The sequence below is a fragment of the Caretta caretta genome, chromosome 5, assembly GCF_965140235.1.
Source record: "Caretta caretta isolate rCarCar2 chromosome 5, rCarCar1.hap1, whole genome shotgun sequence".
Lineage (NCBI taxonomy): Eukaryota > Metazoa > Chordata > Testudines > Cheloniidae > Caretta > Caretta caretta.
The window spans coordinates 35,010,696-35,023,477 of NC_134210.1; the positions used below are offsets into that span (position 1 = coordinate 35,010,696).

Here is a 12,782-nt window from a genome sequence, read left to right on the forward strand (position 1 = left end):
GCCTCCTATTGCTTAATGTAACACATAGCTTGTCAGCATGTTGTCAAGTCACTAGTGTAAGACATCCCTAGCAAACTAAATGAAGTAACTTTTAGATATGTCTTCCAGGCTACTAAAGACAAAATGATTTACACTTTAAAAGATCAGACATGATAGATCAAAGGATGTGGGACATATTTTCTAAACAACAAAATACATCTAGAAAAAAATGCATTAAGAGTCAAGATCAAGAATTCCAAATATCTTCTTTCCAGTTTATGGAGCAACTGGATGTGGAAAAACTTGTTGAAATAAATCAAATGCAGTACTTTGTGAACTTGTGCAAACTACTATATTTAGCTCAATACTACATTGTTCTGAATGGCTAGGTACATGGCAGAATAAATTCCCATTTGTCTTGGTAGCATCAAGTTCCGACCACTTTTAGAAGCAGAATACCAGATATGATGCACCAGTGATCTGATTTTGTGTGGGAAAGCCTATTTTTATTCCAATGAAATATATATAATTAAAAACAAGAACACTAGGAAACTGGGAGACAAGATTTTATATGTAGCAGGGTAAAGTGATGTATTTCTGCTCTCTAAACTCAACTTTTTATAGCTTTTTAAAAAACAACACCACATATTGCAATGTATAAAACTGAATTCTTTGTTGTTCTTACAAATCCTTTCATCACAGTCTTATGTTGCAATTTTGAAATCTATTTGGTAATGAAAGGTGCGACGGGTTCAGTCTCCACTGTTATGGGTTCGGTCACAGAACCCATAATATGCTTTATGTTTTTTTTGCATAAAGCATATTCTAGTTACATCGTATTCACACTCATAAGCATATTTCCATAAAACATATGGAGTGCAACATCACACCCTCCTCCTGAATTTACTGCCATGACACTGTCCATGGCGGAGGCAGTACATCTAAAATTCCTCTTTTCTGGACAGGGCATCTGCTACCCAGTTCTCTTTTCTTCTCCTCCTGAGCATGCTGCTTCTCTCTTTCCTTCTCCTCCTGGGCAGCTTTCTGTGCTTCAATCTCTGTGTCTTTTAAGGCCAGTGCTTGCTGGTGTGCAGCCCCTTGTCTGGCTGCTTCTGCCTTCATGGCAGCCTTTTCCCGGGCAAATTGTGCATCGATTTCCATTTGTCTTCCCTTGAGACCATCACTTAATGAGCTGGGATACCACTGAGAACAACCCTCCTGCCAGAACAGGTGCCCCTCCACTCCTGTCTTGCTGAGTTAGACACTTCAGTCAGCTTCAGCACAGACCCAGAGGTTGGGCAACATCTCTCTGCAGTTCTCTGAAACTGGGATGCACTCAGCTCAGGGTCTTCTTAGTTAACACAGACTTTCCCAGTGCCCAGTGTTCAGCCTTTTTGGGCAATCTGCAACCTGTGCAGTTCTAGCTTCTTCTGAGCTTCACTCTTACTTAATTTGCTTACTTTTCTGTCCCTATTTCCCTTACCCAAAATAAGCAAACAGAAAATAACAAACCAGTAACCACTTTGTCTGTTGTTCAGTCACCACACTTAAAACTCACTTAAAATTACTACGAGTGTCTCAAAGCAATCAGCTGTGCACATATCCTGTTTGACTACGCCACTGTGATGGGTTCGGTCACAAAGACCTTTTGCATAAAGCATATTCCAATTACATTGTATTCACACTCATAAGCATATTTTCATAAAACATATGGAATGCAATGTCACAAAAGGATCCTTTAAAAAATCCCACTTTTTACAAAACAAAAATACACTTATAGGATGAAGTAAAAACAATACATCGGACATTGACTGCAAAATGTTAGTTTCTGAAATCACAATAGTCCACCGGTGACCAGTATTTAATTCTGTAATTCTTATTCAGGATACACTCATATTATCCTCATGGACTCAGTGGAAGTTGTGCCTGTACAAGGACTGCAGGGTTGGGCCCTGAGTCATCAAACACATTTTAATTTGGGAATACTTGACCTATGGATCAGATCATTAGCTGGTCTGAACTGACGTAGCTCCACTGACTTCACTAACTGAGGATTTGGCCCTGAGTGTTTATATACCCTTTCCAGTAGAAATGGACCCTCTGGAATCCCTGTACCATATGACATATCATAAAGCATCTTAATTACAGTTGTCCATGGCTGGGAGAGGAGAGGGATTAGGAAAGCTCCCTGTGCCTTTCCCATCCCCAGCACTCCTGCGCTTAAGCGTCCATAATTTGGCCCTCAGGCCATAGTGGTAACCAAGGCCTTGGCAAGGCCCTCTGCACTGGGATGAATTTCACCTAAATGGAATAAATAAACGGGGGAATACAGCTTATGGCTAAACAGTTCATTATGCTGTGAAGGAAATGGCAATGAGAACATTTATACAACTACAGTCCTGGATGTTAAAGAATGGTAGTATTTGGATGTCAAATTACAATGACATTTTAGTATGAACTCTGTAAAGCATTGTGGTGAGTCCACACCAAGTACATGGATCATCATATAAAAGCTGGTTTAGAAGCTGGAAAATGGTCTTTCCAAATAAAATTTTTTAAATAGATCAGGCGATAAATAATGGGACCACTTAAGATCTCAGCAATCTTCTATTAAGGTCCAGTTCTGCTCTCTTTGAAGTCAATGGAAGTTTTGCCATTGTCTTCACTGAAGGCAGGACTGGACCTTAAAACTGGATTTTATATATATATATATATATATATATATATATATATATATATATATATATATATATATATAAAAATAATAATTGTTTAGCAAGGACTTTCATACAAATAAAAATATTCCCTTTAAAGAGAAATTATTACACATTTTATCAACGGAGCTAAATTGGAGTAAGTAATTTTTTTTCATAGTGTTTAAGGCACGAACGATCAAAGTTCCTTGTTAACAATAAGTTATGAAACTCTTCCATAGTCTATTCATTTTCTCAACTTCACACAGATTTATTTTTCTCAGTAGTTTAGCAACAAATTCTATTTGTACAGCGGAGGACTAAATTCTGCTGTCACTTACATTGGCCTCACTGACGTCAAACACAGCAGAACTTGTGTTACGGAGGACAGAATTCAGCCCCTAGACAGCAGTACGACATTTGATATGTTTCTGCAGACAAAACCCAGAGCTTAAAGATAATGCTGTAGACAGGCTGGCTGATAGTTTTTTTGCCATGTGGATTAGAGGTTAGACATGCATTATGACATTCAGCAGACCTTTGAGGCTAGAGTTTAAAAATGAATGACAAAAAGAACAAACAAAAGCTCCAGAATCACATATGTATTATCACTGCTGTAGTATCCTTGTGGAGAAGAATCCTAGGCTTCCAGCCCAGGGACCTTGATGAATACTTGTCAAAATAATCACAGCTTTGTAGCTTTAGCACTGGTCTTTGAACAGCATTCAGGTTTAACTGACGTTCCTGAGATTAGCACCTTGGCAATTATTTATGAAAACAGCTGCATTTTCTTTAAAGTAAGCTGGTTTAGACAAGATACAAATTATTTGTATCAAATTTGGTTCTTTAAAAAGTCATATTGTATAAAAATATACAGTAAATGACACAATGTTTATGCTGCCTTATCCCTTTCAAGGGAAATAAAATATATTGCAAATACTGAGTTAATTTAAAATACAGAAGGACAGAGAAGGCACTGAAGTCAGTGGGTATTTTGTCTATGTAACAACTAAGGGTCTGATCAAAAGCCCACTGAAGTCAATAGGAATCAGCGCATTGCCTTCACTGAGGTTTGGATCATGCTCAAAGTGAAGAGAGCAGAATTTGACCCATAATAAATAAGCATAATAAAAAATGATCAAATGTCAACATTATATATATTTTCTTAAAAATCTACATTAATCTACATGACCCAAAATGGCCACACTCTACACCCAATACTGATTGTGTTTCAAAGCTGGGTTTGTTTTTCGACAGTGCTGGAGCATTTCAGGATCAAGGTTTAACCAGCTGTTTTGCAGAGAATTTTTTTCAGCTGAAGCAACCGGTGTGGGAAGGAGCTGTTTACATCTGACTGCCACGAATGGAGCGGCTGTGCAGTTTGCAGCCCCTTTTGGAAGAGGCGTCACTGTGACCATGGGTACGGTCAGACTCCGTTCTGGACTGAGACCTGGAGTGCTAGGAACTGTCTGTGTTTGATTTTTGATGAGAGATTTTGCCTTTTCTGTCTTATGACACATTAGAAAAAAACACACAGAAATAACAGCGACAATGAGTAAAAGAGCCACTGATGTAAGTGGGATAATGATGGACAAAGGGTTACTGTTTTCACGTGGCTTCACTTTGGGACTTTTGGCATTTGCTTTAACTGTGATCTCGGTTCTTGCAGATCTGTTCTCGACTGGTTCCCCATTAAGCAATGACTCTTCCTCATTTTGATTTCCCCAGCGATTTCGGTTTTGCCACCTGATCTGTACAGTCTTTCCCGGTGCCTCCGTATGTCCCTCATCCTGTTGGGGAACCGGTGGCTCATCCTTGGAAGTAGTATGAATTTTTAAAGTATCCGTGTAGGTTAAGAAAGGCACTTGACTTGTAAAACCCTGCACAAGTAAAGGATCATATGGCACTATGACATATTGAAAATAGCCTACAGCAGGCTGCACGTCATCAGCCCTGAGTATGAATGTGAACGAGTCATTTAACATATCAGTACCTGTCATATTAGCATCTATATCAACCAGCACAACACCTCTGTCAATGTCATTTTGTGTGAACAAATTAATTCCTACAAACGTAGCATCATTTATCGACCTTCTTCTTACAATTCTTCCATGAGCTGGGGGAACTATCACTTCAAATTTGGGATTGCTATTTGTCAAATTAGCTAATTCTGTAGCATCCAGGTCCTTGATCCTTAATTTATAAACCATCCTGCTTGGAATTTTCAGGTCAGATGCAGCTTTCACCAAAGGCCCTGCTGTGATATTGAGTACCTGTCCTGTAAGATTACTTTCTGAGGTGAACAACATAAACTCCAATATATCCCGGGATGCACTGAGATTTGTCATAAGATAAGATAGTCTTCCTGAGTGTAAGTCTGCCTGCTCAAACTTAGTAACCTGCTCATTTCCAATCAGTAAATGGCCATATTTGAAAGGCACTGTTATTTCATAACTAATGTCAGTACTTTTTCCATTTGTTGTAGCTGATAGCTGTACATTAGTAATAGTGACAGAGGTCTGACCCTGTGGAAGTACCACGTCAGTAAGGTTGACTAGGGTGAGAGAGACTGGTGTGACTTCAAGGTTGAAAAGTTTGTATAATGGGCGATGTTTGCCATCAGTCACACTAAAGTAAAAAACCCCAGAGGATGAACTTCCATCTTGTACAAACCAAACTCTGCCACTATCAACATCAGCTTGTGTGAAATCTTGTATGGATGTACTGAGGTTGTTCATCATTGATAAATAGCCATTGGTGGGATTGCTAATGACGGTGTATTTGATCTCCCCTGGACTGCTGTCTAAGTCTTCGACTTTCAAATTTTCTGGTCCTAACACAGACGTATCTCCTTGCAGAACTTTCAAACGCAGCCCTTTAGTCTTCAACTCTGGAACTTGGTCATTCACTGGAACAATGGTGATATTAAACATCTCTTCCAAAACATCGGTATCAGGCTTTGTTGCAGACTTACTCTTCAGGTTTAACCAAACAGCAAAAGTGAAATGATCAGCAAGTGATTCAGAGTTATCATGCATGTAAACGATTCCAAATTTGTTAAGTATGTACTGGGAGAAGTTAGGTTTTTCTTTGGTAATATTTCTTTCTCCAACCACAATTATGCCATGCTGAGGTAAAGATATCACTTGATACCAGACTTCATATATAGAACGTTGCATGTCGGGTAACTTAACCAATAGATTTGAAGCATCTAAATTTGTTTTGTTGATTAGGACTTTACCTCCTTCCTGGACAATAGCACCTTGCAGAAAGAAAAAGAGCCATTTAAAAACTATTACTTGGTCATAGCAACATTTCAGAAATAAGATGCACATGTGCAGTAGCAATACTAACGGAGCTCAGGGAAGACTGATGTGGAGTCAATGTTTCAAATGCTCTCCTGGTATATGGATATCCCACATGACCCTCTGTCCCAGCTGGAAATATATTACCATGTTTTTTTAAAATGTAGAGATTTAAAAGTCAGAGGATACATTCCTATATTGATGGATGGGTGTTGGATTAAAGATGTAGCAATACGTTACAGCTACAGAAGACACTCTATTATTATCCCTAGCAATTACTACCACATCATTATAGCAAAAAAAGAGAATTGCAACCACAACATTAAAGAGGAAAAAATAAATATATTGAATTTCTAAAGTGCTTTAATGTTTTACGGTCTCTTTAAAAAAAAAAAAAAAAAGGTTTAGTGAACTTTAGTTTCCCAGGCTAGTCTTCTGGCCAGGCATCAGAAAGAGGCATATAAAAGAAATAATTCACAAAAACTTTTCTATTAATAATAAACTCAAAACCCTTTCTGTTTTTGCAAAACTTACATTTTGGACTTAAACTACATTTTGACCAGTGTCTCTTTAAATGTTTACTAAAACAATTGGAAATCATTTGCAAAATATTACCTACACTGCAATCTATGCTATAAATATTTTGAGGAAATCAATTATAAATTGTTATTGAGGAAAAGTTTGCCCTGCATTTTTTCTAATTTGCTCATTGGATCCCACATGTGGTAATAAACATTAGGTGTCTCAAAGAGCACAGTAACCTCACCTGTATTTGCAAGCAAGCGACTACTCTGATCATGTCTGTTAATTTCATATGAAATGGCAACGTGAAACACCTGGAGATCCAGAGCTGCTGGTGGGGAGGAGACTGTAAATGTAAAAGAATCTTCTGCACTCCAGCCCACAGCCTCATTATGTGTGTGCTCATAGATGATCAAGCCTTCATCCACCTGTCCAAAATAGAGGGAGTCAGTCACTTGAATATACAGGTACAACTGGAGAATAATCGTAGGCACAACAGTCTGAAGCAGAACAAAGTGTCCACGACAATGCTTAATGATTGTATACATAATGTATGTGGGGAAATTACCTTGTAGTTCTACTGCCTTGAATATATAATCTGTGCGACCTTCAAGTCACTAGTGCCAGACTGGCAGAACTCCCCAAGCTCTTAAATTTGCTTCCCTTTGAGGGTGGTGGAAGTGACATAGAAATAAGTGAGTAGGCCCTCAAAAGGGTAAGACAGTACAAAATAGCTAATAAGGCACTGCTGGGAGCTGGAGGAGCTGGTTCAATGACTGTTAAGTCATGCTTTCTCTAGGGCAGCTCCTTCACCACCTATAGTCCATAAGGAGCTGACTGGAGTCCATGGTGGGCAGCTTGTATACTCAGCAGGGAATGGCACACAACAGCCAGAAAGGAACCTACCTCACACTCTATCCTGTTATTGCTGCCTTTGAGAATCAACAAACTTAAGAGTTAATAGAGTTCTGCCAGTCTGACGACAAGGAGTTAAGACTCAGGAGTGAGAGTCCAGTAGGATATCTTCAGAGAAATAAACATATGTACATACAACACTTTGCCCACCACTTTTCACATCAACACCTTTTTTGTACAACTGATACAAAGTATACATATATACACAAACACACACACACCACTTGTCCCACCACTGAAGTGTATCTGTCCCTGGGAATGCATATCTATTCCCAGCAGCACACAGCAAGACCACTAAGCATCAATCAGGGCAAGAAATGAAGAATATATTTTCAACTGAATTTCTGGTCTACAAAAAGCAATTACCTGCACTGGAATTTGGTCAGAATCTCAAGGTTAATACCCATAATCTTGTGAAAGTGCCCTGGTATCTTTAGTAAGCACAAGAGGTCAGGACTTTGTTTTCAAGTCTCATCCAACAGATTTATCCTCATGCTGAAACTGGTTCACTGACTCAGAGAGAAGAGTGTTACATACTGAATCCTTGGAGAACTCTCATTCAGCTAACTGACCTGGCTTACCCTGTGTTAGTTTGTGATTGCCAATGAGATCGCTGTTGTACCCATAAGTACTTCTTTACACAGCTTGCAGTCATCTCATGGACTTCTCTAGCACAGGTTTACATGACATATTTTTGAATGGACTGAATAATTCTATTTGATCATTTCTAGTGTTTCTAAAGCATGGAACTATGGAATCTAAGCTCCAGCTATGAATGGGACCAATCTGCTCCCACTGAAATCAATGGAAAAGTTTCCACTGACATTAATCGGAGAACTGAGCCCTGTGGGCTGAACTTCCAAAACAACGTCCAAAGTAACATGATGTGTGTTGCCCCAAAAATATAGTTATTGCTAAACTTTGCCCTTTGTGACTGGTGTTTGCCAGAATCCCCAAAATGATGCAAAAAGGTCATATGTCCATGTAGATAGGGGGGCAGGATCACTCTCCTAAGCATAGCTCCAAGCTGGACAAAGCTGGACAAAGTAAATTTACTATTTTTACTATTTCTTTAAAATCTATCTAGGGTATTTTTACTGCATGCACATAGGAGTGTCTGGGCTAAGGAAAGGTCCATTTATGCAACTGTTTCAAATAGGATTAAAAATTAGAAGATAACTGAACGAGTTGTATTCAGTTTAATTAAATAAACATATTTGGATTTAGTCTGGGGAGGAAGCAAGCAGCTAGCTGACTGATAAAAAAGATTGTTGAGATATCATGAAAAGATTGCCAAGAAAACAATCAACTGTATTCAAAATTAATCTAACAGGCTTGGAAAATAAGATGCACAAACTAGTTTTTTATGCTGTCTGCAAAACAGCTGGCCTTGGACAAGTTTAGTGGAAAGTGGGTGATAATTATGGCTTTATTGAGGCAGTGAAACACAGACATAAGGAAGGAGATTAGCTAACTTCTTCTTTAGTCAAGATAAATGAGTTTCACTTGAGGTGAGAAGTATATATTTCTGAACACTGACTATAAGGCCAAAGAAACGGAAAAAACTAAATTAAACCAAAATGCTTTCCAGTTCAAACCTGATTCACAAGACTTTTATTAACAAACAGAACCTGAATTTCTTATTCTTCATGGACTTCACTATTTTTATCTCAAATTCCTACTCAGTAGTTGCACAATTCTATGCTCCAAATATACATCATCAACCATATTTGCTACCTTTCATTTCTGTTTAGCTTGCTCCTGTATGGCTAAAAAACACACTGAGCTAAGCCAGGTGAGAATTTTTCCCAACATTAAAATTTTCCTTCTCTTTCCCCATTTCCTTCATAAAGTTAGAGGAGAATGGTTAAAACACTTGAGCCTTATCTACAATACAGCTACCACTAATGGAGCTGCACTTGTTGGAGACTATGGGTCCCAAAACTCCCAAAGACAGACAAGGCCTAAAATGGAGACAGACCCACAACATTTGGCTGAGTACTTTTTTAATTTTTGTAAAAAGGCATTAGAATTTGTAAGATCTACAGTTATAGGAAGAATCTGCATAACATTTTGAAGTATTATTTGATAAATAACATTTAAAGGCTGTATTATATCTAAAAGAGAACAGAGTAAAAGTTACATATACAACCTAAGCTATGGCATTTCCTGATGTGAGCACATAACTGTGTAAACCTAATGTTCATAAATGCATAGATTTTAATACCAGAAGGGACCATTACGGCCACCTGAGCTGACTTCCTGCATAACACAAACCACACAATTTCACAGAATAATTCCTGCCTAAAGCCCAATAACTGTGGTTGAACTACAGCATATGTTTTAGAGAAACATCCAGTCTTGATCTAAAGATTTCAAGTGATGGAGAATCCACCACATTCCTTGGTAAGTTGTTGGTAAGTACTGTTAAAAATTTGCTCCTTATGTTGGATCATATTAAAGAAGTTCTGTATTAAAATCACAAATGAGTTTGATTCCCCATAGTTTAAATTCCAGGGCATTACTAATTAAGAGGTCTCTTGGTTTTTGGTACTGTTTCTCTCCCTCTCTGTGTGAAACTTGCAAGCTGCTAATTGTGTTAGTACATTCTAAGACAGAGTCTGTTCTCAAAGCAATTCTTTGTAACAACAACTACTCACACAGAGAGAGACTCAAAGCAATACTCTGTAACAATAGAAACAGCACCCAGAGACTCCCCACCCTTTTGTTGTATTCATCTCGCTTTGTTAACAATTGTGATTAAAATAGAGATAAAGGATGTATGTGGATGGACGCTTGGTGTGGATAATAACTGAATGATCAGGGAGGTGCCAGCCTAAGAATCCAGTGTCCATCGGCTGAAGAAGGCGTCAAGTGGAAATAACCAGTGGACCCCTGGAGGGCAGACTGGAATCCACCCAACAGCCTCAAGGATGGGAGAAACAAAGAACAAGATAACATCTGGCAGCACGGAGCCGTCAGGAATGTGCCATCTGCTGACTGATTCAGCGACAGCATGATGAAGCAATTCCCATAGATTGGCATAGGAAGAAATTCCTATAAAAATGGACTCTAGAAAGTGAGAACTTTGGGGTCTGATTCTGCAAACCAACTTCCAGGAGCATCAGATGTGCATCTGACAAGGCCCTGCTCCCTCCTCACGTCCAGGCCACCTGGCCAATGGCTTGTAATGAGCAACTCTAAGGCTGGTAACTATGATAACAACCTTGCAGAACCTGTGTGTGTGTGTGCGTATGAATGAATGTGTGAATAAATATGAAATTGAATGGAATGTTATAGCTATAATTAACTGCTTACTATGATTCTTTCTGTATTCACAATAAATGTGGCATTTTGCCTTTTCCCCTTTAATAAGACCCTGCTGGTTTTTATTTTATTGGTATAACACTTATTTCCAGTTTTATATTGGTCAAGCTTCAACTTCCAGCCACAGGACCTTGTTATGATCTTGTTTGCAGATTAAGTAGCTGTCAACTATCAGATATCTCTTTTCTACGTAAGTACTTCTAGATCATGACCAAGTTACTTCTTAACTTTCTGTTCTATAAGCTACATAGATTGAGCTCCTTATGTCTCACTGTGAGGCATGTTCTCTGAGACTAATTTGTTTTGTGGAACACACAATTATATCCAGATGCTTTACACAAAGGCTCAGCAATTCTTTTTTAGTAGCAGCCACACCTATAAGGTTCTTCATGGAAGGTAAATGAAGTTCCCCCTTTTTAACCCTTCAAATTCAAGGTCCTGCATCATGGTTAAGAGTCTTCTATCCAAGCATTTCCTTTGGAGGGATGCTCTTTAAGAGCCTAATCTAATGTTCACTGAAGTCAACAGAAAGACTCCTACTGACTTCAAGGGGACTGGGTCCAGCCTAAGCGATCATGACATTTGCTGTTAAACACCCCAAGGGACTTCTTGGATGACTTCTTCACCCAGGACCAATGACTTCGAACCTGTGCACTAGTGAGGAGTGAGAAATCAGGAAGGGAAATGGGATCAGCCGACTAGCACTGGACATTGGAAAAGTCCACCTTAGTTAAATAAATACCATTATAACCAAAACAAGAGAGTGCAAATTATTCAGACTTCACCAATTTCCAATAGGGAGAGCAGGCGCTTCTCATCTAGTGGTCACTGCAAATTGCCAGATATTGAATGACACAGCTAAATTGGGCAATGATTGTGATGGGAAACACAGCTGGCACAAAAACCAGTGTAAAAGGACTGGGCAGAGATTGAATAACTAGGATGCACTTTACAATAACAGTCTGCCACTGGACCTTCTGTAATGTGAATGCTTACCATGGATTGGGTAAAAGTGGAAATATCCTGTGTGGTCTTGTCAGAGTCTATTCTGATCAGTCTTCCAAGTTTTGGGGCTCTGACAATAGTAAATGTGATAGTTCTGTTTCCTGTGTTGGCCACATCGTTGGTTACAGCTTTCAGATCATGAGCTGAAATAAGTTTTCTAGACCCTAAATAATAATTAAAAATAATACAAGTTTACAACAATGTAAATATTTTGCCACAGGAAAACTTTCATATATACTGCACAGCCCATAATCTAAGTATATTATTATTTATATAGTACTTTATAAAATTAGTTGTTTGACTAGCTTCCTAATTGTCATCTCTCAATACTCAAAGAATAAGGATGTCCCCCAACAAATGCAGATCTTTGTCATGAGGCAAGTTCACATACAGTAGCTTTTATTTATACTGTAGTGACGTGGTGTGGCCTCCCTCCAAGCCAGAGGGGGAGGAACCACTCTCTCTGCCCAAGTGAGCGGAGTCAGGCTGGGCTCGGCCCCCCACCAGAAGTTGAGGGGCGGGGCAGGAAGTACAAAAGATGGAGCCCCTAGCTTAGCTGAACAGAGCCAGGGAAGGAGACAGACGTGTCCTTCTTGCTGCTGCCTGCTGACCCATCTGTGAAGGCAGGCAGCAACCTGGACCTGGAGAGGACCAAGTCCGGGGAGGAGCTGGTGGGACTGCCGGCGGCTGAGTACCTGACGAAACAGAGGAGCCTGAGACTACGGAGCCTGATCTGGAACTCTGGTAGGAAGTAGCCCAGGGAAACCAGACTTTAGTTTGGTGGTGTTGCAGCTTAACAGCTGGTCAGCGTGTTGAAGGAGCATCCACGCTGTCTCAGTGGCAGGACACCTTGCCACCTTAAGGGCCCTTGGCTGGGATGCAGTGGAGTTGGGTGGGTCTGCATCTCCCTAGCCCTGCAACCCCACCTCTGGGGTGGCAGCCTCCCCACCATAAGCCACGAAGCCTGTGTTTGTCTGTTGCCTGCCAGAGCAGACTGTTGGCCAGCGCTAGACTGTTGGCCAGCGCTCCCCTGCCT

The 12,782-nt window shown here is 39.7% G+C and overlaps 1 protein-coding gene across 1 annotated transcript in view; it reads right to left on the reverse strand.

The window, feature by feature from the left end:
- Positions 1-308: 308 nt before the first annotated feature.
- LOC125636981 (chondroitin sulfate proteoglycan 4-like) overlaps positions 309-12,782 on the reverse strand; it is a 66,543-nt gene continuing 54,069 nt past the window's right edge. Inside the window, exons 8-10 of the mRNA XM_048850934.2 lie at positions 11,738-11,910; positions 6,744-6,927; positions 309-5,934 (exon numbers count right to left, since the gene is read on the reverse strand). Of these exons, the coding sequence (XP_048706891.2) occupies positions 3,881-5,934; positions 6,744-6,927; positions 11,738-11,910 (2,411 nt within the window). The 3' untranslated portion in view covers positions 309-3,880. The remainder of the gene's footprint in view (positions 5,935-6,743; positions 6,928-11,737; positions 11,911-12,782) is intronic.